Source organism: Brachycentrus maculatus, unplaced genomic scaffold (assembly GCF_059751285.1).
Source record: "Brachycentrus maculatus isolate JH-2025_06_01 unplaced genomic scaffold, ASM5975128v1 h1tg000483l, whole genome shotgun sequence".
Classification (NCBI taxonomy): domain Eukaryota; kingdom Metazoa; phylum Arthropoda; class Insecta; order Trichoptera; family Brachycentridae; genus Brachycentrus; species Brachycentrus maculatus.
Window position 1 is genome coordinate 454992 of NW_028281230.1, and position 22891 is coordinate 477882.

General features: G+C 30.9%; 1 protein-coding gene across 3 annotated transcripts in view; it reads left to right on the forward strand.

The window, feature by feature from the left end:
• Positions 1-22891, forward strand: part of Pgant9 (polypeptide N-acetylgalactosaminyltransferase 9) — a 106705-nt gene that overhangs the window by 24674 nt on the left and 59140 nt on the right. For all 3 annotated transcript variants that reach the window (XM_088272211.1, XM_088272208.1, XM_088272210.1), the window contains exons 2-3: positions 15185-16074; positions 21622-21832. In XM_088272211.1, the coding sequence (XP_088128337.1) occupies positions 15801-16074; positions 21622-21832 (485 nt within the window). In that variant the 5' untranslated portion in view covers positions 15185-15800. The remainder of the gene's footprint in view (positions 1-15184; positions 16075-21621; positions 21833-22891) is intronic.

Sequence of the window (22891 nt, forward strand, 5' to 3'; positions counted from 1 at the left end):
ACATCGAAAAAATAATTAAGCACTTATTAATGGCAAAATAAAAGATATAAATAAAAGAGACTCAATAAAAAAATGTAAAACCCTTAAATCTTCATTTTTATTGAAATTTTTGGTGTTGAATGCTAGATGGCAATTTTTTTAAATCAGGTTTATAGCTGATGGCTTTTGATAGAATACAAGCAGTACTTTCGTCTGTAAGTCTTTTTTTAAATTTTTGTAAAATCACATTAATGTCTTTCTCTTTATTCGCGTGCCACCTATGGCACGCGTGCCATAGATTCGCCATCCCTGTACAATAGTGGGTATATCGAGCCACATTCTATATAGTTAAATATTCAATTATGTAGTTAGCGTAATTGTAAAGAAGAGAGTTCATCAAATTGCTTTATTACTGATTTTTTCGTCTTGAGAAATAATAAGTTCATTCATGTGTCGTTATATCAAATTATGACATAAATATGTGATTTCCACCTTTCTATTATATTGACTGTATCCGGCCACTCGTTGCTGTGGCTCAGTCTAATCAAATGAAAAAGAAAACAGAAAGTACACATATAATTTCACAATGCTTGTGAAGCAATGAAAATATCAAAAATCTAAAAAGGAATAATGGCGTTGAAATATCGTATTTATTTAAAGATTTGACGTTTAATTTGTAGAACTCCATTTTGATTTATCCATGAAATGTAATATCAAACACTGATTATTTGAGTCTACTAAGTTGTATTTTATTGTTAAATAAAACACATTAAAATCATTTTTTTGACAATTGTTTCGCCTAGTTATGGCATTTTCAAACAAATGTCTTAAATAATCATAATAATTCGTTTGAAAATGCCATAACTAGACGAAACAATTGTCTCAAAATAGATTTTTATTTGTTTTTTTTAAATAAAATACAAGTCAGTAGAATAAAAAAATCAGTAATTAAAATGTAATTTTGTTTCAAAATCACTATTTATTTTTATTATAAATTAATTATACTGTCTACCGGTTTCGAAGCTAACCGCTTCTTTATCAAGACTGATAATTTTTTTTTGTATTAATCAGTCTTGATAAAGAAACGGTTAGCTTCGAAACCGGTAGACATTATAATTAAGTTTTAATAAAAAGTTGATAGGGATTTTAAAACTAAGTTACATTTTAATGATAAAATGGAAAATTATACAAAAAATCAGTGTTCGATTTAACAGTTAATACAAAAGATATCGTATTTATATCAGAAATAGGTTGGACTGGATTAAACGGAAGTGTATTCGCAATGGCAGCTTATGATTTCAGACGGAATGGATGCCCGGTAGATAGTGCAATGGTTAAACAGCAAGACGGGTACTAGTTTTATCGTCATTTCTCTTTTCCCATCTCTATCGCGAACCGGTCCTCTAGAGATGGGCAGAGCCAGACGGTACGGTTATGGAGGCGACCGGTGACCGGTGACCGGTGACCATCGTCAGAACGGAATGGGAATCGTGCCATCACTAATCGGCGTCATCCGTCTCCGGGTACGTCTTGTACGTGTACTCGTGATGAGGTTGTTTGCGAAGGAAACGCTATCAACTTTTCAATCAAACATGATTTATCCGGTAGGATAAGTAATATATTAAACAAATTATAATTTTTTTTTTACATCTTATGGAAGTCTGGGCATTTACGGGGCTTACGACCGTCATACGCTGTTTTATGTGATCACTTTACATGCGTGTAACATTCGCCAATTCTACTTATTATTGACCACTCAAATTCTTGGAAGTTCTACATATATACATACATGATATAATTTCAAAACATTCCATGCTCTTCTTCATCTTTGTCCAGATGTTGTAAAATAACATGAAAAATAACTCCTATAATTATATATAATCCAGATTTGTGAACAAGTATTTGGACACACTCAAAATGTTGTAAAAGTTTTTTTTTTAAATATAATACTCGTTTATAAAAAAAAATCTTTTTTTTTTTCGTTTTCTCTAGTAAATTACTGTAACTCCTTTAAAGAAAGCAAGAATAAACACATTATACCATTCACCACTAAAAATATTTTAATAATAAATCAAGATGGATATTCACTCTACAAATCTATTGATTTATTATTTTTTCATTTTGTACGGTATTTTTAAACTCACTGAATATGCCAGTCAGATTTATATTTAACAAATACTTTGCTGCGTTGAAATGTTTTTTCCCTTCGTTAAAAAAAACACGCATCAATCAAGCTGCGTTAAAATTTAATCAGAATCCTGAATGGAGTAGTATAAGGGTAGTATCTACTCATTCAAAATACCGGAAGGAAGTTGATTTGATGGGCATTTCCTTTCGTGATGTCTAACATTTCCCCACGATCTGAGAATAATTTGGTTAGTGGTTAATAATAAAGTAAGGTTTAATTTCAAATTTTTATTTGATTGTTTTGGTATACTGTTGAAAATAAAGTATTTTGAAATAATAATGAAATTTATTAATATATTTTTTAAGTTTATTAATTCTCGATAGTGTATAGGGTAATAATGCACAAGAATAATGCAACATTATCTTGAATTTAAATTATGTTAACGGGTGGTGATCCGTCTTCTTGTCCAAAACGTATTGTTTAACGTTTTATTATTAGAAACATTCACCATCAAATGTTTGATTCCCGACATGCTCTTAATGAATACAGTTTTTTATTTATTTATTTATTTTATGAATTCATTTTTAAATCAATCACTTATTAAAATTAATCCAAAAATAAAAATTGAGTTCTACAAATTAAACGCAAAATCAATAAATATGTTTTTAAGTTTATGTTTTGCCCTAGACTGGTATCAAATGATCAAGTAAATACTGCACTCTTTGTATTTTATGCATCAGTAAATGCGAATAAGAATCATAGTAAGAATTAATATTTCTACTGTTCATTGCATTTTGAATTATTTGTTTTTTTTTCTAAAATAAAGATATTTCAACATTTACCTAAAATTTGTTTTGTAAAGGAAATATAAAAGAAGAAAAATATGGAAGCCTGGCTATTTACAGGGCCTACCAGCCTATAACAAGTCATTGTCCCTCTTAATATTCAGACTTCTATATTCGTCTTCATCTATGTTGAAATGTAAAAAATATCTGAAGAAAAAACAATAAAATAAATGTTTAAACAATCTTTGTAAAGATGTCAAAATGTACAAAAAATCTTCAGTAGAATAAAACCCAGATTTGTGAAGAAGTATTTGGACACACTCAAAATGTTGTCTTCTCTTAGAGCTTAAAAAAGCTTGTCTTAAATTAATTGACATGTATTCAAGGTGATTGTATTAAGGCGTCGCTAGGGCACTGTGGCCTGTGGTAGCGCGCTCAAGCTCTAGGTCAGAGGTCGCGGGGTCAGACCCGTCCATGGGAAAGTCCGCGGCACCCGGGAGGTATGCTATGATCGATGGTGGGCGATGGCTAACTCAGATTACCATGGAGGCCGACTTGCTGTTACAATCTCGTCACGGATTCGGCGAGGAACTCGAATCAAGCCATTTTCGCTTTGCTCATAATCATATGTTTACAAAGATCTGCGCTTATTTTAATTCCACGTAACTTTATTAAATTTGATTTGTCCGCCTCCGTAGTGCAATGGTCAGCGCGCTCGGCTACCGTTCTGGAGGTCCCGGGTTCGATTCCCAGAAGGGGGTCCAAAAACAAAAGTTATTTTTTACTCTTAAGTTTTAACAGTGTAGAACAGAGCGGTTAGATTTGTTGAAAAAAAAAACAAAATTATTTATTACTTTCATTTTTTGAGTCATCCATTTAAGTTTTATTTGGTGCATAACAATATTTCTTCTGTGGTAGCAAAAGAAGACCGAGAAAAACTTGGCAGGCTCAAGTATTTCAAATTCTTGAAAGTGGTCGGGTCAGGAGTCAGAATAATCGGTGTGTATGTTTGAGAAGATTGGTTGAATTTGAAAGGGTTGTTTGCAAAGACAAATTGGTGTGGCGTTCTGTACTCTCTGCCTACCCCTGCGGAAAACAGCATGAAGAAGAGTTAGTTAGTTACTATACTTCAGGAATGAGTATAAAGTAAGTATCTTTCCCTAAAGACGAAACCGTTTAAATAATAGTATCACTAATGGGAGTGGTTTAAAAACCACATTCTTTTGAGTTTGTTTTATTTTATTTTTATTTTTTTAATTTTCATCGATCGTGTAAAATACGCCACAAAGTAGCAGCAAAAATGTGATGATGGTTAGTTAATTGTTTTGTTTTTAAACTCAATTAGCATTTTTTTCGCATGTATTCATTCATTCTCGTTGAATTTTCATATGCGTCGAAAGCGTGATGGACATCACGTGATTAATTTTCCAGAGTGAGTGGGTCGATAAATTAGTTCATATCCTTTTCGAAAAAAAAGTAACGTTTTATTTTTTTTCCAATTATTGATTCAAATCCTGCTCACCTGAGTTATTTCACCTGATAATTAAAATGTTTCGAGGTTCTTTTATACAAATATTTATCTCGGGGTGGGGGTAGCAATCATTTCTTCAAAAACCCGTGTTGACACTTGCCGAGGCAGACGTCACTCGTGAGGAGATCGGTGGTATGTTACGTTTTCACGTTTAGCCTACCTCCACTTGTATGGTTCGGCGGTTACTTTGGTTGATTTGTTATTTTGTGTAAATAGCACTGTAATCATACGGGTGACTGCTGTCGTAGGATGTTTATTTACATGCGATTTATTCAATATTTAGATTCAGTAATTTCATTTCAAAATCGTCGTTGAAAAAATGTATATTTTTTAATGTATTTGTATTTAGTAAGTATCCATCCCTAAAGACGAAACTGCCTGAAATAGGAGTAGCAAAACTAAGAGTGATTAAAAATAAAGCGTGTGTTTTGTTAATTTTATAAATTATATGTAAAGTAGTGTAAAGGCAAAGGGGTATATCTGTCTCAGACCGAATTTTACAGGAGAGCAAAAAAAACTTGTGAAATTAAATAACTCATTTGTTTTATGTGTTTTTTTATGTACATATCTTAAGAAAACTAAATAAGTATCGCAACTTTACCTATATTCTTTTGTCAGATTATGGAAAACAGTATTTTAGACATTTTGTGGAACAAACATAGAAAATGAAAAATTTGACAGATAAACCCCTTTGCCTTTACACTACCAATGTAATGTACCGCAAAGTTGCTGAAAAACATACATATCGTAGTCATACAGGAGAAGGTGACCAAGCGTATGTTTTACAAAAACGTGATTATTGATTATTTGATATCTTACTAGCTAATTATTGCCCTGAAAAAAATTCCGAAGGATTTTAAACGTGGAAGTATAATATATTGACTTGTCGAAAATTACTAGCTGCATTGATGTTTATTTTCTTACCAAGCAAAAGTTACTTAAATGGCCCTCCTGAACATTTTACGTTTTGTAAGTTGGTCACTTTCTCCTGTACGACTGCGATATATGATCAAAAGAGGTAGATACGAAAATTAGTAATGTGAAGTTCGGAAAAAATGGAAAGAGCGACGAACAATGAGGATTTTGAAATGTAAATAAAAAAATAACACTTGTATGTATAATACCACTTTTTGAGTTTTATTTCATTACACACGACTAGTTTGGATAACTTAAGTTGTTTCAATAACATTTTGAGTGTGTCTAAATACACTTTTTCACAAATCTTAATTATCTCCAATAATGGGTTATTTTTCATATATTTTTTTACATCTAAACATAGATGAAGAAGAATTTGTAAGTCTGGGCATTTACGGGGCTTACGACCGTCAAAAACTATGACGGTCGGAAGCCCCGTAAATGGCCGGACTCCCATATTCTTCTTCATCTATGTTGAGATGTCAAAAAATAAAGTTGTTTTCATCAACAAGTGATAACATAAAAAAAATTACATATCATACCACAAAGTTAATGCCAAATCAATAAATAATATAAAATATAACGTCATTAGACGCAATGGAAAACAAAGAAATAAAAATTATTAGATATATCCTGCAGACTACGATGATATTTCGCTCACTCCTTTCAAGAACGTCATATATCAAAAATCGTCAATTTTCAGTTGTGTCTGTTTTCGGAATGCCCAAAAAATGTACTACATCCCAGCAAAAGCGTCATATTTTTAACTTAATATTTATCCGCCACTAGGCAGAAAGTGATGTTTTTGCATTTTGAAGTATTGTTTTTTTTTTTTTAAGCATACTAAATATTTTTCAAATGGAGAAAAAACCTTCAAGTTTTACCTTAAAAGATCTGTTGCACAGTAAAAAGTTGAATAAGTGGCTTGATATTTATTTTTAATACATTGTATTTTATTTTTAAACTTTGAAAACGTTCTCCTGAAAAATCAAGTTTTTTTTTATTTATGACCTTCTTGAAAGCAATTTGTATCTGTGAGGAAGATATAGACAGGAAGATATGAAGAGGAAGACAAGGAAAAGCTATGCTCAGCACACAATATGTTTATTGATAGAACTACTAGAAACATTTTTACATTTTTATATTGTTCCTAATATCGGCAGTATTTTCATAGCACAAAAAATATAAACATTCTATTTAAATACAAGTGATGATTCGATATGAAAAAATATAATGAATGCCATAGGACCACATTTGTTTTGGTTAGAGTACCCTCAAATATTTATTTTATTATCTCGTTTATATTCGTATAGCTAAATATGCTGGATATTAGAATGGCAAATTCCTCGGTACATTTCGAGACCGTATTGTGCGGATATTATTTCTTTCATCTGACTCATAGTGAATTTCGAAAATGTTCGCATTTCAAGTTTTGTTATTCCGAAATTCTTTTCCGAAACCGAGCAATATGTGATAGTAAAGACCAAGAAATGTATAAGATGAAAAAGAAAGAATTCATGGTTTCGAAAAAAATGGGGCATATTATGATTTCATCATAGTTTGTATATATTTAAATACTTCGTTTTCATTATTGCTGAGGGTCGTGACCAACCTCTCTTTATTTCCTTAAATATTATGCATGGTTCTCTTCCATTTTCCCGACACACCTCTTTCCATTTCGCTCCTACCACTGATGTACTTGTGGCAGTCTTGATTTCATCAGTCCGTCTTGTGGGGATCTTCCTCGTCTTCTACTACCAAAGACCTTTCTTATGACCGTTGCCTTTCAAGGGTTTTATCTTTTTTCTGGCGATATGTTTGAAAAACTGAGTGTCATCTATATTAAACTCTTTTAAGATATAAGTGTTGGTCTTTCTTGCGATCCAGAGAATTCGGAGCACGCGTCTTTAATACCACATCTCTAAGGCATCGATTATTTGCCTTTTACAGATAGGATAGTAAGGAAAGGGAAGGCAAATGTGGAAAATACATCACAAACACCCAGACCAATTGAAAAGAATTCATTTATTTTGCAATTGGCGGGAACTGAACCCGTGATCGTCTACCCAACTACAATTAAGTTACAATACAAGCCACTTATTGTACATCGATCTTATAAACTTTTTGGCAATGGGGTGTTCCGCCTTCGAGCCTTTAAAAACAGGTATATACTTAGGTACAAATATGAAAACTTTTGGGTTTTATTATGGATTTATTGTACTTTATGCTCCCAAAGCCCTTTTCCATTGAAATTAACATTTCTTTCTTTCATCCTGTGCTCTCCTGCGTTCCTGGGAAATATTTACAAAGGTCCCACCGGTTATTTCCTTTTCGAAACTCCCCAAAGGCACCGGTGTATGGAAACATTTTTTCATCCCGAGATTTTCTTGGGATCATATAAAATTTGCATCAGTTTGTTTGTAAAAAAAAAAAAACTCGGGAGGAGATAGAAAAGTATTGTGCCTATCTGAGGGAACAAAGCGACATATTCGACAAAGCAAAATAAAAAATAAACCTTTTTTAATATTTGATTTGTATAAGCATTTTCTTTGACTTTCGTATAATGGTTAGTGTTCCTACCTTTCAATAGGGCCCAGAGTGATAAACGTTAATATTGATATATTTCATGTAACATTTAAAACAACTTTTAAAGACTTAATTATCAAAATAAACGTGAGCGATACATGATACTTCTTTTTTTTCTTTTCTAACCCCTCAAAATCTAACTAGAGGAATAAGAATGAACTTTCCTTTCATTGAAAAATCGTGGTTTTGAAATCTGTATAATTTACAAATTTGTAGTTAAAATGACTTATTTTTTAAATCTCAACAACGATCTTTGTCTTCTAAGACGCATTTTATCAGTTAAAATATAAAAACGCCATCCCTAGTTTTTTTCCAGATCACTTTCATCCATTTTTAATGTTAGGTTTACTAGGTAAATATTACTTTTTTCACTTCCTGTTTGACGCAACGAATTATTTAGATATTTAAAAAAAAAATCTTTGCTTCTTCGTTATATTGCATTCATATAAAAATGTACAGCAAAGAGTAGTGTAGTTCTCACCATATATTTAATAATTTATCTGTGGATAATTTAAATCCCTTAAAACAACATCCCTCACCATTTTAAATTCTGCTTACCCACCAGGCGAACATAACTGAGTCGGCGGTCGAAGTGCATTTGCAATAGTGCTAAACCAATCCAATCTTGGTTATAAGTGGATACTTTCCTAGTCTTATCAGCGCTTTAAGATTCCTTGGTTGTGGTTTTGTTCGTGCAAGTCGGATCTCTCTCTCTATCGGATTGTTTACAGGGGTCGTCTCCACTTTGAATTCACGTCAATTCGCTTCGGCTTCGACTTCCATTTACATAAATTTATCTCCAATACAAAATTCACTTCTGCTTTATGCTGAGTGCAACTCTGATTGATTTCCGCTCTGTACCACAGTCTTGCTGCAATTTGCAATAGCAGTATGTAAATTATTGTTTGGCTTCGTGATGAAACTCAGCTTGTATTTCGTGATAAGAGTTCGAATATGTATTTTTAACATTGATTGATTCGGCAGTCAGTTTATGCTAATATATATCCATTTTAAATTGCGAATTAAGTTACTAATTTCCACGAAGTTTAACACTTTATTATAACACGAGTTTTGATACACTTAACATTATTTTGAACATCTACCTACTAATACACAATTAAACATAATTCCACAATCACAACATACAGTTAGTGGTCTCATTGTCGTGGTGTTAAAAAATCAGTTCTGAGGTCAAATTCTATTTTGTCATAATTGTTGTCTAATTTCGCTGCGTTTTAGTTATTATTTTTTAATTATTTAAAACAATAAATACCATGGAAATCAAATAAATAGTTGTGAAATATATAATGTCAAAATGAAATATAAAATGACTTTTCATAACTGAAATTTGTAAATAATGTTTTTTTTTATCAAAATTTACTGTTATTCAAACATATATGTATGATGATTTTTTTGGAATGAAAATATGGAATCATATGTATTTATAGAACTTATGACCTGTCAATGACTGGCTTCATTGATCACTTTATATTTATACACTATATATTATTTACCATTCCTATGGTTGACACACGTTACTTCTTTACTTTCTGCAATTGAAAACATCAATCGTTTAATATCAATATTTTGAGTTTAACTTTGTCTAAAACTTCTATGGTTTGTTCAGTTATTAGAAATCTTTCGATACCCTTTTTTCTGATGTCATTACGTCAATTGAAGGCTAGACAAGATACTATCTTATTTTTACAAAAAAGCAAGGGTTAATTTTTGACAAGAACGTACGTCAAAATCTTATATTTTGTGCATTTAAAAGTGAAGATAAGTCTATACCAATTCTCAACAATCTTTTGAATGTAATACAACGTTGCAAATCATCAGTATAATTTAAAATTAATCAAAATAATATTTCAAAATATCTTATAAAGAACTTCGTATATAGTTTAAGTATTACATTTATCCGTATAAAATAGTTTCCGCTAGTTTTGAATAATCTTCAAAAGAATGAAGTTGTTCAAAGAAAAATAAAGAATAATCAAGTGTTTTCAACTTGACAGAGGGGTCTTTGAAATCTAGCGTAACTTTTATTAATAAGACTTTCTTTTCCCTCGACATTAGCGTCCGTCTAAAGTGTGAGAAGTTCAAAAGTTTATATTTTATTGTTATGTGACCGCTGTTTAAGTCAAATATTTTTTCTAGAATTTTTCAATAAGTAGACATCCAAAAGTTTCGAGATGAGGGAAATTGCGGCCGGCCTTAGAAACCAATCGATTTGAATGTTTACTAGCTTGAGGTATCAGGTTATCATAAAAATATAGGTGGAAATATTTTTCTCCACTTTCTGAATTCTTTGCGGCTTTCTTTTTTAATTTAAAACATAAGAACATCCGTTTTACTTTTTTTAAGTCTTCTTTGGTTTTCTTTAATTTTATTTGGTTTACCAGGCAATCATAAAAAATGTAGTACGATTTTTATCTGAGTTTAACTAAGTAATTTCAATAAAAAGTCAATACCTCACAAAGCATATTTTACCCACTTTAAAATTAACGTAATGTAATAAAAAACCGACCCAACATATTTTTATACATGTTTTAAAGGCAAAATTTTATTATAATTTTTATAATTATAAAAGGTCTCAAAAATATTTTTCTTTGTCCTTCAAAATTACAATAAGATTTTTTATAATATTTATACGTTTAACTTATTTATACATATTTATTTGTTTCTTATGAATTGCAATATAAAGTAAGTTAAATGCATTGTATAGCAAATTTAAAGTCTGTTATATTCAGTGTACAAAGAAATATAGCCGTCTAAAAGTCATAGTTATTTATTTATTATTACCAGGAGATTTCAAAAGAATTCTGAGAAATTCATTGTTGGTTTATTTCTTTAGATGAAAGATAAAACAATTAACCTTGTGGTTCTTTGAATATTTATATGTTTATATAGTGTGTTATTGATAATTTGTATGTCGTTTGTGTGGATTTTTTTCATTTTACTTGTTTGATTGTTTCTTCAAAACATATGTCAGGATTTTTTACCGTATGGTTGTTTTGTTTTGGAGTTGTATTTTGTTAAATATTTTTAAGGATATATCGCTCACTCCTTTCAACAACGTCATGTAAAAAAAACTAGATTTTTCAGGAGATCGTTTTTAAAGTTTAAAAATATAATAAAATGTATTAAAAATAAATATCAAGCCACTTTTTGAACTTTTTACTATACAACAGATCTTTTTAGATAAAACCTGAATGTTTTTTCTCCATTTAAAACATATTTAGTATATTTAAAATAATAATTAAACAATACATTTTCTTCTGGTAAAAATTAAGTTTAAAAAAAATCGCTTTTGCTGGAATATAGTACATTTTCTGGGCATTCCTAAAACACGCACTACTGAAAATTGTCGATTTTTGATATATGACGCTGTTGAAAGAAGTGAGCGATATGTGATAATTTTTAAAACATGTTTTAATTTATTATTAGATTAAAACCAATATTTTTAGCTTTTCCACTTTTTTATTTGACCAGCGACCGGGTTTCGTCATTACCGACATCACCAGTCTGATGATGTCGGTAACGACGAAACCCGGTCGCTGGTCAAATAAAAAAGTGGAAAAGCTAAAAATATTGGTTTTAATCTAATAATAAATTAAAAATGCAATTCCATCACGAAGTGTCAGTGGATAATATAAATCTATTTAAAACATGTTTTATCTGTTATTTGAAATTCGTTTAAATATTTTAATTTCTTTTCTCATTTAACTTTTTTTCAAGGTTTTTATTTTATTTGTTTGTTTAACTAAGCGTTTTGTTTATCCACCACTCATGAACCAGCATGCACATAAGCAAATTTAAAAAAATCAGATCCGTTTTTCTTAGATTTTTGTGTTACGTTCGTATTCATGTACGAGGCCAGCATGAATTGTAAAATTTAAATTTATTCAAATCGCACATAGTCGATAGATGTGGGGGTGCATTCGGCGATTCCTTTGGCACCGCACTATTCGATACGTGCGATTGCACTTTGAACACAAGAATTATTACCTTTGCAACCGCCCCTCCACTCTGAAAATAAACTACCCTGATAAGGAAAATGTAGGATGGCACTTACATTGTTCAATCCACGTGTTATGTAGATACGTACACGTTTACTTCTTACATCCTCGCTTCGTATTTCTCTCCTTTGTCTTGTGCTTCGCGTGATATCCACGTTGCGAACAGGTGTCGTTTTAAATGTTTACTGCGCAAATTTTCGCTTCAACGCCGTTGAATATTAAATATATCAAATACACGTATATGCTTCTGAAATATAACAATAATTTCGTCGTGACGTTTCAAAGACAAAATGATGAAATTATATTTCAGAGACGTGTTGTCTTTCGTGCTACATATTACATACGTACGTATTTTTAGACGGATACCGTAAAGTCGAAGAATTTCTTTTCAGGCCTGTCTGGCGGAAGAAATTTGGTTGACGGAAACGCTTTAGGTTGAAAAAATTGAAAATAAATAAAATTTCCGAGAGATAAATCTTTCATGTATCCAGTCAAGTGACAAAGTGTAATTTTGCCCGGGAACCCGAAATATTTTATTAGAAAATTTCAAGCTAGTCGATTACTTTCGAATCAATCAACCTAGTTAGTTTTATTTGTAGATTTTTCAAATTTTAACGCTTACTCTTTAGTATTTAGCTTATGCTCAAAACTATAGTTATGGTGATATTCTCAACTGCGTATAAATAAACCAAAATAATGTTTTTTCAATTTTAAATCATATGTTTAGAAATCGTAACATTTATTAAATAAAATTTAAATGAAAAATGTATAGATTTGCATAATAATCAATTAATGAAATCAACAAAAAAAGTTAAAAGTTCTATTATTCTGAACATTATATAAATTAAAAAAAAAACATATATATATATATATATATATATATATATATATATATTTAAATATATATATATATATATATATATATATATATATATATATATATATATATATATATATATATATATATATATATATATATATATATATATATATATATATACATAAATATATAATATAATATAATGTAAACTTGTATATACAATGGCTCGAGTCATAAACCGTTTAAAAGGTGGCTCAATGCAGTTTTACAAAATAGACTAAAAGTTTTATTTCTCTTGAGTCGGCGACGAAACCATATCGTGTCGGCGCATATCAACAACCTATTTAAAAACATTATACCCACAATTTGAAACATGATTTTTATCAAAACATGCCAAGTCCATTAGTGCAATTTCAACTTTACGAGCGTATCATGAGTGTCGGGTTTAAATCGTTTAATTCCTCTAGTTGGCGAGGTCCCCAAAGTCACGTCTGCTTTGCATTTTCCAGATAACGCTGCACATTTCTAGTGCACAAACTCGCAGTTGCACTTTTTAGTTTCGGCGCACTCTGACTGTAATGTTTCATATTAAAATCCTTTCTCCGTTAGGCTAGCTGGCTCGCCTCAGCTTGTGTGTAAGGTAACTTTGCCGGTATTGTTCTGCGGGAATTTGCGGTTTGTAATACTGACTGTTAGGGCAGTACTCTTGTTATTTGGACAGCAGGAAGTGTATGTATGATACTGTGCATTTCTGCGGATTTACTGTGCATTTTTTGATTACGTCATAATGAGTAGTTTGTAAGGTAAACAATGCATATTATTAATAAGTTTTGACTATATTATATGAGTTTTTATCGATTTCAATCGATCTTCCTTATTTTAACATTAGCTTATTTAAGTACTTAAATATGGTTGTGAATTTATTTTGTAATAAAATTCAGATATGCGTATTCAATGTGCATTTTTTTAAATAAATTTAAAGCTAAAACTGTTGAAATAATACAATATTAAGTTGTCGTTTGTCTTTTTTTTAGATAATTTTTACAGTATGCTTGCGATACGTCAACGAATAGTACTTGAGATAAAGTGAAAGCATTTCCCTTATCTCTTAAAATTAATATGGAAAATGTTCTTTTTACTACAAAGCTCATTTCATTTCCAAGCAAATACCTGAAGATATATGTCTGGGTGTATGTATTTTGCTTTCGACGAAAAATATGTTTGAAGTTTTGTTAATAAAATACCACTAATAATATATTTTTTAAATAAATTATAAATTATGATTAGTGAAAAAAAAATGCGCCCATTTCAAATTAATTTTAAACTTACTAAAACGTCTCAATAATATTTATTTTGCTGATCATAAATGATGAAGAATATAAGTAATGGAGAACGATGGTCGTATGGTGATACGACGGTCGTAATTTATATTCCGCCCTGCGTTCCGTCCAAGCAGTTTTGTATTTTTTCAACCCTTGTCTGCCCCAGCGCCCCTAGCGGCGGGTGGTTTAATCACTGCCACGTGATGTGGCGCTTTAATACTCGCGTCGTTTGTTTAATACTTAAGTGAGATTTAGGCTAATCAACTCGTCTCGCTTTGGTGAAAACGGGTGAATATTTAACTGAGCAAAAGCACTACCCAGCGACAGCGTAAATTCTGAAACTGCAGACGATAAAATACACATCGTTTATCGAATTTTATCTTCTCATCCATAGGTCACCCTAGTATGATTCTGATCGTAGTATTAAGTATAACGAAAGACAATTGCATGTTTTACATATAAATTACTTTTAGTATGCGGACATTTATCATTGTATCTGTTTTTAAAAAAAAACGTATTTTTTTAAATTTATTTATAGTTTTATAGATCGCCAAAAAATAATTTCATGTAATAAAGTAACTTTTGATGGTTAACACACATTTTTCTTAAAAGGATAATCTACAAAGCCTCTATTTTAGAAACTTTTCTGCAGATAAGGTATTAAGAATAGGGAAGTTAGATGTGAAAATACATTTTTTTATGGATACTATTGTGACAGCCATATATTGGGATAGCTGTTTCACCTTTCGAAGTATTGTCAGACTGCTTAGAAAAAAAAGTATTAGTAAAAAAATAAACTAACCGTCACGCCGTATCCCTGTAGGAATAAGCATAAAGATAAGAACGCCATACCAATCGGTATTCGCAGGCATTTTTCGCCTCTTCCACATTCTTAACAAAAAAAATGTTACACGCATTTAAGTACAAAATCCGAATTTGCATTTGAATTTATACAAATTAAATTACAATTTTGGAATTGTATAAAGGAATTCCATTTCAATTTATATAAAAAGTGAAATAATACAATATTATATTTCAATGGGGAGAGAAATTCCGTGATGTATTTTCGAATACTTATTGGATATTTTCTTTGTTTCAGATAATGCCGTTTTGAAGTGACGATGAAGCGAAAAATTTCGACAATAAGATGAAAACAAATGATTTGTTTGAAAGTGCCAGCGATTGACGTCGATACGAGCGAAACGACATGCGATATTTAGCGAAAGCAAAGAAAAAAGTCGACGGATGCCATTTTTCCTTTTCCCTATGGAAGCGAAGGTGACTCTGCTTTCGGAATAATGGATTTATAGATATTAGTTACAATAAAAACTCTCCGATATTTCCAAAGAATTAAATTGAACCATATCAATTCCATATCATTCATTCCAAGATTTATTCTTCTTACATTTTTGACAAAATAAACAGTGTATTATTTTAATATTTTCGTATCAAAGTGATTTTTTGTGATAAAAAACAATTAAGCATATCAGAGCATCATAATATCAATCATTCAATGATACCAGGACAAAAAACATAACACATATCCGTTAAGGTCAAGTGATTATAGATCTACTATTTATCATAATATCAATCATTCAATGATACCAGGACAACATAACACATATCCGTTAAGGTTAAGTGATTAGTAGATCCACTGTTTATTGACAAGAGTCGCCAAAAGTATCAGGCGCGCAGAACAGCCGAAGAGGTCTAGGATGGCTTTCCTATTGCGGCGGAGGTCCGCGCTCATAAAAATCGCCCTTCTGGCCTCGGCCGTATGGTTCACGGTCGCGTTCCTGCTGTACACGGAGGAGCGCGGCGTGGCGCCGGTGGCCGGCAGCGGGTCCGGCGGGGGCGCGGCGGCCGCGGGGCCCGGAGCCGGCTCCGGCAACGAGCTGCAGCAGCCGCCGGCCTACCAGGCCTGGAAGAAGGAGACGGTCCACGTCGAGAAGGTGGTCTCCAAGAAGAAGCCGGCGAAGCAGCAGGACGGTAAGAGTTTCATCATTTTTATCCTATGCTCAAATTTTGGAAGTTGCATGTATCGTTAGGTAATATGTATATCCAAAATAAAACAAGGTTTTTGTTGGATTGAATTCTACATTTATTAATGTATATCTTAATACTTGACGCGTTTCGTCTTCTTAGGACATTATCAAATACCATTATCAAACGGATTGTTTGATGATGTCCTTAGAAGACGAAACGCGTCACGTTTTAAGATATACATAAATGAATATAGAATTCAATCCAACAAAAACTTTGTTTAATTTTGGATATATTACCCAAGAATTCAATATGGAATTCTACCAACTGTCTGCAGTTACAATAAATAAATTGCACGTATCTCTTAAATGACGCCTTCTTTACATGTTTGTTCTCGGCGCCATCTATGGTTGAGTTGACTAAGTTTTTTTTATTTATTATTTTTTATCAAATTTATGTTAAATTCTTTCTGCATCCATTACCCAGACTTCAAACTTTTCATAATTCTATATTGAGATGTCTAAACAAATAACTCCTAAGTGGACAAACTCCTATAAGTATGTAAAAAAATATTTGAGCACACTCAAAATACTGTGGAGTTATTTTTATTTAAATAATCTCATCAAAGATGAAGAAGAATTTGGAAGTCTGGGCATTTATGGGGCTGGCGACCGTCATAGGCTGATTTAAGCTATCACTTTACACACGTGTAACATTCACCAATTCTACCCATTATTGACAACCACACTACTCAACAAATTTTTGTATATATATATATTCATATATATATATATATATATGTGTATATATATATATATATATATATATATATATATATATATATATATATATATATATATATATATATATATATATATATATATATATATATATATATATATATATATATGAACCAATTTTTAAACATTGCTCTTGAATCACTAGAACTTTACTAGTGACATCTATTGGTGAGATGAAAAGTTGGACACACTCAATTTTTTTTTAACATTTCTTGGTGAAACCGAATTTTATAAAATAAAACAAGAACTGAACAATAGAAGACTAATATTTTATAATGTTTTTGTTTTATGATATAAAATACACATTTATGTATTTGTTTCTCCTATACAACATCAGCAAATTAGAAGGCGTTTAATTTACGTCGAGTTTAATTCAGGTTTTTTCTTTTCCTCTTAATCCGTTGAACTTGATTTGTTTTATTTAGTCGTCCAATCACTCTGACTGTTTTCTCTTATGGACTTACGTGTTTCAATTCATACATGATTTCGTTAAAGAAAATGAACCTTTCAATTTAGTTTGAGCATATATCCAATCCCTGCCACAGCCTCCAGAAAGTTTCGTCTAGGTTTTAGAACAAAGCAGGAATAAAATTGCTACGTGTCTTCATCACCCTTATGTCCTCCCTCCGTACACTCTCTCATCCATGTGTTAGACAGATATTTCGTCTGATTGCGCACGTGTCTTATTGTAATGTCTCTTGCTATGCATCTATTACGTATAATTTTAGTCTTAAAATTTTATTATTCTGAGTTTTATATATAATTTATATAAAAAATATAATTTATATAGTTTATATAAAATTGCTTACATTCAATTTGACCCTTATGTGAATATATATATATTTTAATTTATATATATAGATATAAATATATATATATTATATATATATATATATATATATATATATATATATATATATATATATATATATATATATTATATATATATATATATTTATATATATATATATATATATATATATATATATATATATATATATATATATATATATATATATATATATATATATATATATATAAAATAGTTAAAAAATATTTATTAAAATCATCCTATCTCAGTTCCGTTCATAATAAAATTAACTGTAAAGTTAAACAGCCACTCAACTAGTCAAAATACCGGAATAAATTTAATGGTAGGTAGAAAAGTGAATGCTAGACAGTGGTCACTTATACCAACTAATAACAGATCGTTGGCTCTGTAAATGTCCAGAATCTGTGTACCATTCACCATCTTACTTATCTCGAGCAAACAGATGCAGATCCAATCCTTAATCACTTCAAGTTATTCACCGATTGCCTTGAAATTTCTACACAACGTTGCATTCGAAATCACTCGTGTTTTAATACACACATATGACGGTTATTGTGATTATTTTTACCGCAATGGTAGTGCCATCTATTGGATATAATAGTAACTCAATCAATTATTGGCATTGCTCATGGCGTAAAGCGTGCCTCTGTTATTTAGTCTTTTTATTAATTTGTAAATATTTTCTTTGCTACAAAAGCATTGTAAACTGAAAAATAAGAAATAAGTCCAATCTATTTTCTTTCTTTTCTATTCAACCACACTGAGCCATAGACACGCGAGGCCAGGTACAACTAGTGAATATAAATTAATTAAAACAAATTTAAACCAACCGGTTTTATTTACATGAATTTATTTTTAGTAATAATTCATTTTGAAAGCGCAATTCAAATTCGATTTTCATTTTTCGCTTTGTATTATGTATCACGAAATTAAAATTCAACAGCGGGAAAAGTGTCCAAATATTTATACAGTATTCAAATAATTGGTTTAAAGGAAATGAATCGATATTATTTTATTTTCAGCCTCTGGCAATGAAATGAATGTTAATTTATTTATTTTTGTTTTAAAACACGTGTTTTACGTAACTTTTCCTCTAATTTAATTTGTTATTTTTTATGTAAGTATTGAAGCACTCCTCATCTCCAATATTGAAGGTTTATCTTAATCATTGTTTACATTTTTCATTTTATGTGAAATAATTTGAAATTAATGAAGGTTTTCGATAATTATTTAAGCAAATTTAAACGTAGATGTCACCGACAAAGTTATGTTTTTTTAATGATTTATTTACATACATTAGAACGCAACAACACCAATCTGTCTTATCAAACAATCTTCGCCATATACCCGCCGATCATTCCTACTCCTAACCTGACTACGCCCAAGTATCTGAAATACTTAAATCATGCCATGCTTATAAAACATTAATATAAAATCGTCTAGACATAGTCTTTGCGCGTGTATACAATATAATTCAATGTGTGCTATATAGTATTCAGCTAATTGTTGTAATTTTTAACTAGAGAAAAATGTAACGCAAAATACCAGGATAAAGAATATTACGAAATACTTAAGCAAATATGTAGTATAAGGAACTTGTACTTGGAAAATTATAGTATGAGTACGAATATCATAACACTCTCATTATCAATCATCGTTCACTTTGTGTAATACCACTTTAAAAACTAAATTATCCTTATGACATAACCATATCACAATGTTGACAATGCTTTTTGTATTAAAAAAAAAAGAATTTCACAAGTAAAAATTCATTCATACACTGGACTACATCAGACACATGTCAAGGATCTCTTCTTGCAGACCGTAAATCGGTAAAACCGATAAAATAATTGTACAGTGAATCAATTATCTCATCGATTCACCAACTCACAATCTATTGTATTTGAAGAAATCACTATCATCCATCCTATGAACAATCCAATTCATAAAAATCTTTAAAACGATTTTCGCCGGCTCTTTGTCGGATTAGATTTTTTAAACATATTTTTAAAAGAATAACTTGCAAAGCTTCTACTAGAGGCTTGTCTGCATGTAGGTTAGTAAAGTTAGGGAAGGTAAATGCGAAAAATACATCACAAATACCCAGACCAATTTAAAAAAAAATATTGAATTTATTTTGTAATTGGCGGGAATCGAACCCGCGACGCCAGTTTCGCAGTTAAGTGTCTACCCAACTACGCCACGGCGCCTGTCAAAATTATAAATATAAAATCCATAATTAAATATTTGACAACCATTCGTCGGATTAGATTATAAGTATTGTGTTTATTTAATAATTTAATTAATATTCTATTACCGCTTGTCGACTTTTTGATTGTGTGAATATATCATTGCGGTTCCCTATAGAAAACATGTTTGGTGATGAATTTCCGTTTGTATTGTATTGGGTTCCGAGTTTCGATGTTTGTTATTTACTTAGTACCGATAATAATTAACTTTACGCACAGCACACATCGCCCCCACCGTGTGTTATTCGAATGGGTATAATAATCCACTGTGTATACGTATGGCTTGTAATAATATTGCTTCGGGATTTGCTGGTATCCCTATCACGTATAACACACACAATAATTATCAATCGTGGAATCCATTCTTCCATTATATCATATTCAACACAAACTAGATTTAAATGATGCAACGTTTAAACATAGTTTTGATAATTAAAGAACATGAATAATCAAGTGGGATACCCAAATTTCGTTATAATTACTTTGATGTGTTTCAACATATCGGATGTCCAAACTCAAAACACAGTAAGGAACATATTTTTGGTGGTACGTTTTTTTTTGCATTTTTGGACTAAGTAGAATCTACTTAGTCCAAAAATGCAAAAAAAACGTACTACAAAAAAATGTTCCTTACTGTGTTTAAAGTTTGGACAGCCGATATGACTTAAAAGTCGTACTAATTGTAATAATATTGCTTTTGGACTCGCTGATATCCCCATTACAAGTAAACACACAATAAATATTAATTATGGAATTCATACGATCATCGTATTCAACATAAACTGAATTTAAATAATACAACGTTTCAACATAACTTTAATGAAAAAAAATCACGAATAATTGACTGAGTTACTCAAAATTATTATGATGTGTTTAAAAATATCAATTAAAAGAACGATTTTTTTAATCCTTATCTGCACCAAATGCTACATAGTACCTGAGGCACAGAACTGATAATGACACTGACCTTTTGTTCTTATAAAAAAATATTAAATTAACATTGCATCAATTTGTGTAGGTGCCCTATAGACCATTGTGTGCGGATAAGGGTAATTTTCAAGGGAAGGTCATGACTGCTACGTGGGCGGGGGTGGGAAAATGGAGGTTTATTTTTTTCAGAAGTTTGTGTGCAGATAGGATAGTAAAAACAGGGAAGGTAGATATGAAAAATGCATCAGAAATGCCTTTATTAATCGAAAATAAATGTTTCTTGAATTTATCATACGATTGGTGGAAATCGAACCCACGACGCATATCATATGTACTTAGTTAAGGCACTGTACTGTGTTTTGTCGAAAGTCCTATTTGCCAACGTTTCAGTCGTCATTGCAATACTTTCATCGGGGCATTTTTTTTACAGAATGTGATTCCTATTTCAGTGTTTAAAAAATACTTAATTTTTTTATTTCTTTAAATTTCATGTATAGGAAATAAATAAGTACATTGGCGGGTTTATTGCTAAAACGCGATATCTAAAAAACAGTTTAGTGATATTAATCAAACGTTTGATACCATATATAGCTGTTTGCAATCAGTGGATAGATAGTGCTTGAACATTTAAAAAAACTACAAATTGATGATAATAAGAAAAGCAAAGGATAAAGGGAGTTTAGGGAAGAAGGTAGAGGGAAAAACAAAATATATCATTTTCAAATTGAAACTTATTTTACAGTTTCGGAAGCAGTCCTTGCATTCCCGATGGGCGAAAGTGGTTTGAACGTCAACGCGCCCGGAGAGATGGGAAAGGCGGTGATCCTTCCGACTAATTTGACCGAAGACATCAAGAAGATCGTGTCCGATGGCTGGCAGAAGAACGCTTTCAACCAGTATGCCAGCGACTTGATCAGCGTTCGCAGATCATTACCCGACCCCAGAGATCCTTGGTAAGTCTTTTTCTCCAAATTATCTTTTCTATTGTGTTTTATTATTTCACCTAACATAAATAAATTTATTAAATAAATTTAAATCGTCTCAACCTCAAAAAAATTACTTTTTATTATTTTTCTTAATTTTTATTTTATTTTATCGATTGACGTAATACCACCCTTTTTTGTTTTTAATGTAATAATTACTTGTAACAATAGTATTATTTCTATTTGGTTTTAATCCAATAATTTTTCAGAAAATAAAATTAAAGTATTTCCCATGCATTAAAAGAATATTATTAAGTGGGTAAAAAAAAACATTTTGAAAAATTTGTGCATGTAATTGAAACTTTTATTTTCCTTTTTTTTAAATTATTTGTTAACCTTCAAAGCTTTTAAATCGATAAAAAAACTCTCGTTTGTGTTTCTTTTTTTTTGTTGTTATTTTTATTATTTTGCTTTTGTTGATCATTAGTTTAATAATGAATAAAAATATGGCTTGTTTTATATTTTATTATACTATAATTATTGCAACTCATTGTGTTTGTGAAATAATATCAAGCAAAACAAAGGGTACGCCTTGATGAGAAAACCTTTTTACAAGGCCGATAAAAGTATTAACGTTTTTATAATATAATAAAGATCCGGAAGTGAAATTATTGTCGCCTCCCATTAACCTGAGCCAAATTTAATGAACAATATATAATGAAAATAAAGCGATGGAGCCCTTTCTACCTGTGCAATCTCCAAAGGGGTGATAAGTGGGTGGAGGGTATAAATTAATGCTTGTCCTCTTCTCGCGAGGAATGGGGATGAAAATCTTAGAGTAAAACAAGACTGCTTGTAATGCCGTCAATTAATCTCCCCCCTGGTTCTGCATTCACTTAGCGGACCTCCGCGGAACTCGGTGGGAGAGATCTTAAATCATTTTTAATTATAAACACTACGCGACCTCCTCGTTTACCTCTCTCGTCCTCTGCGACCCTTGTTTCTTATTTCTTTGTTACCGGCCGAGGCATAAGACGAATTTTATCATTTTATGTTATATCTTGGGTTTTCGATCGTATAAATTATTGA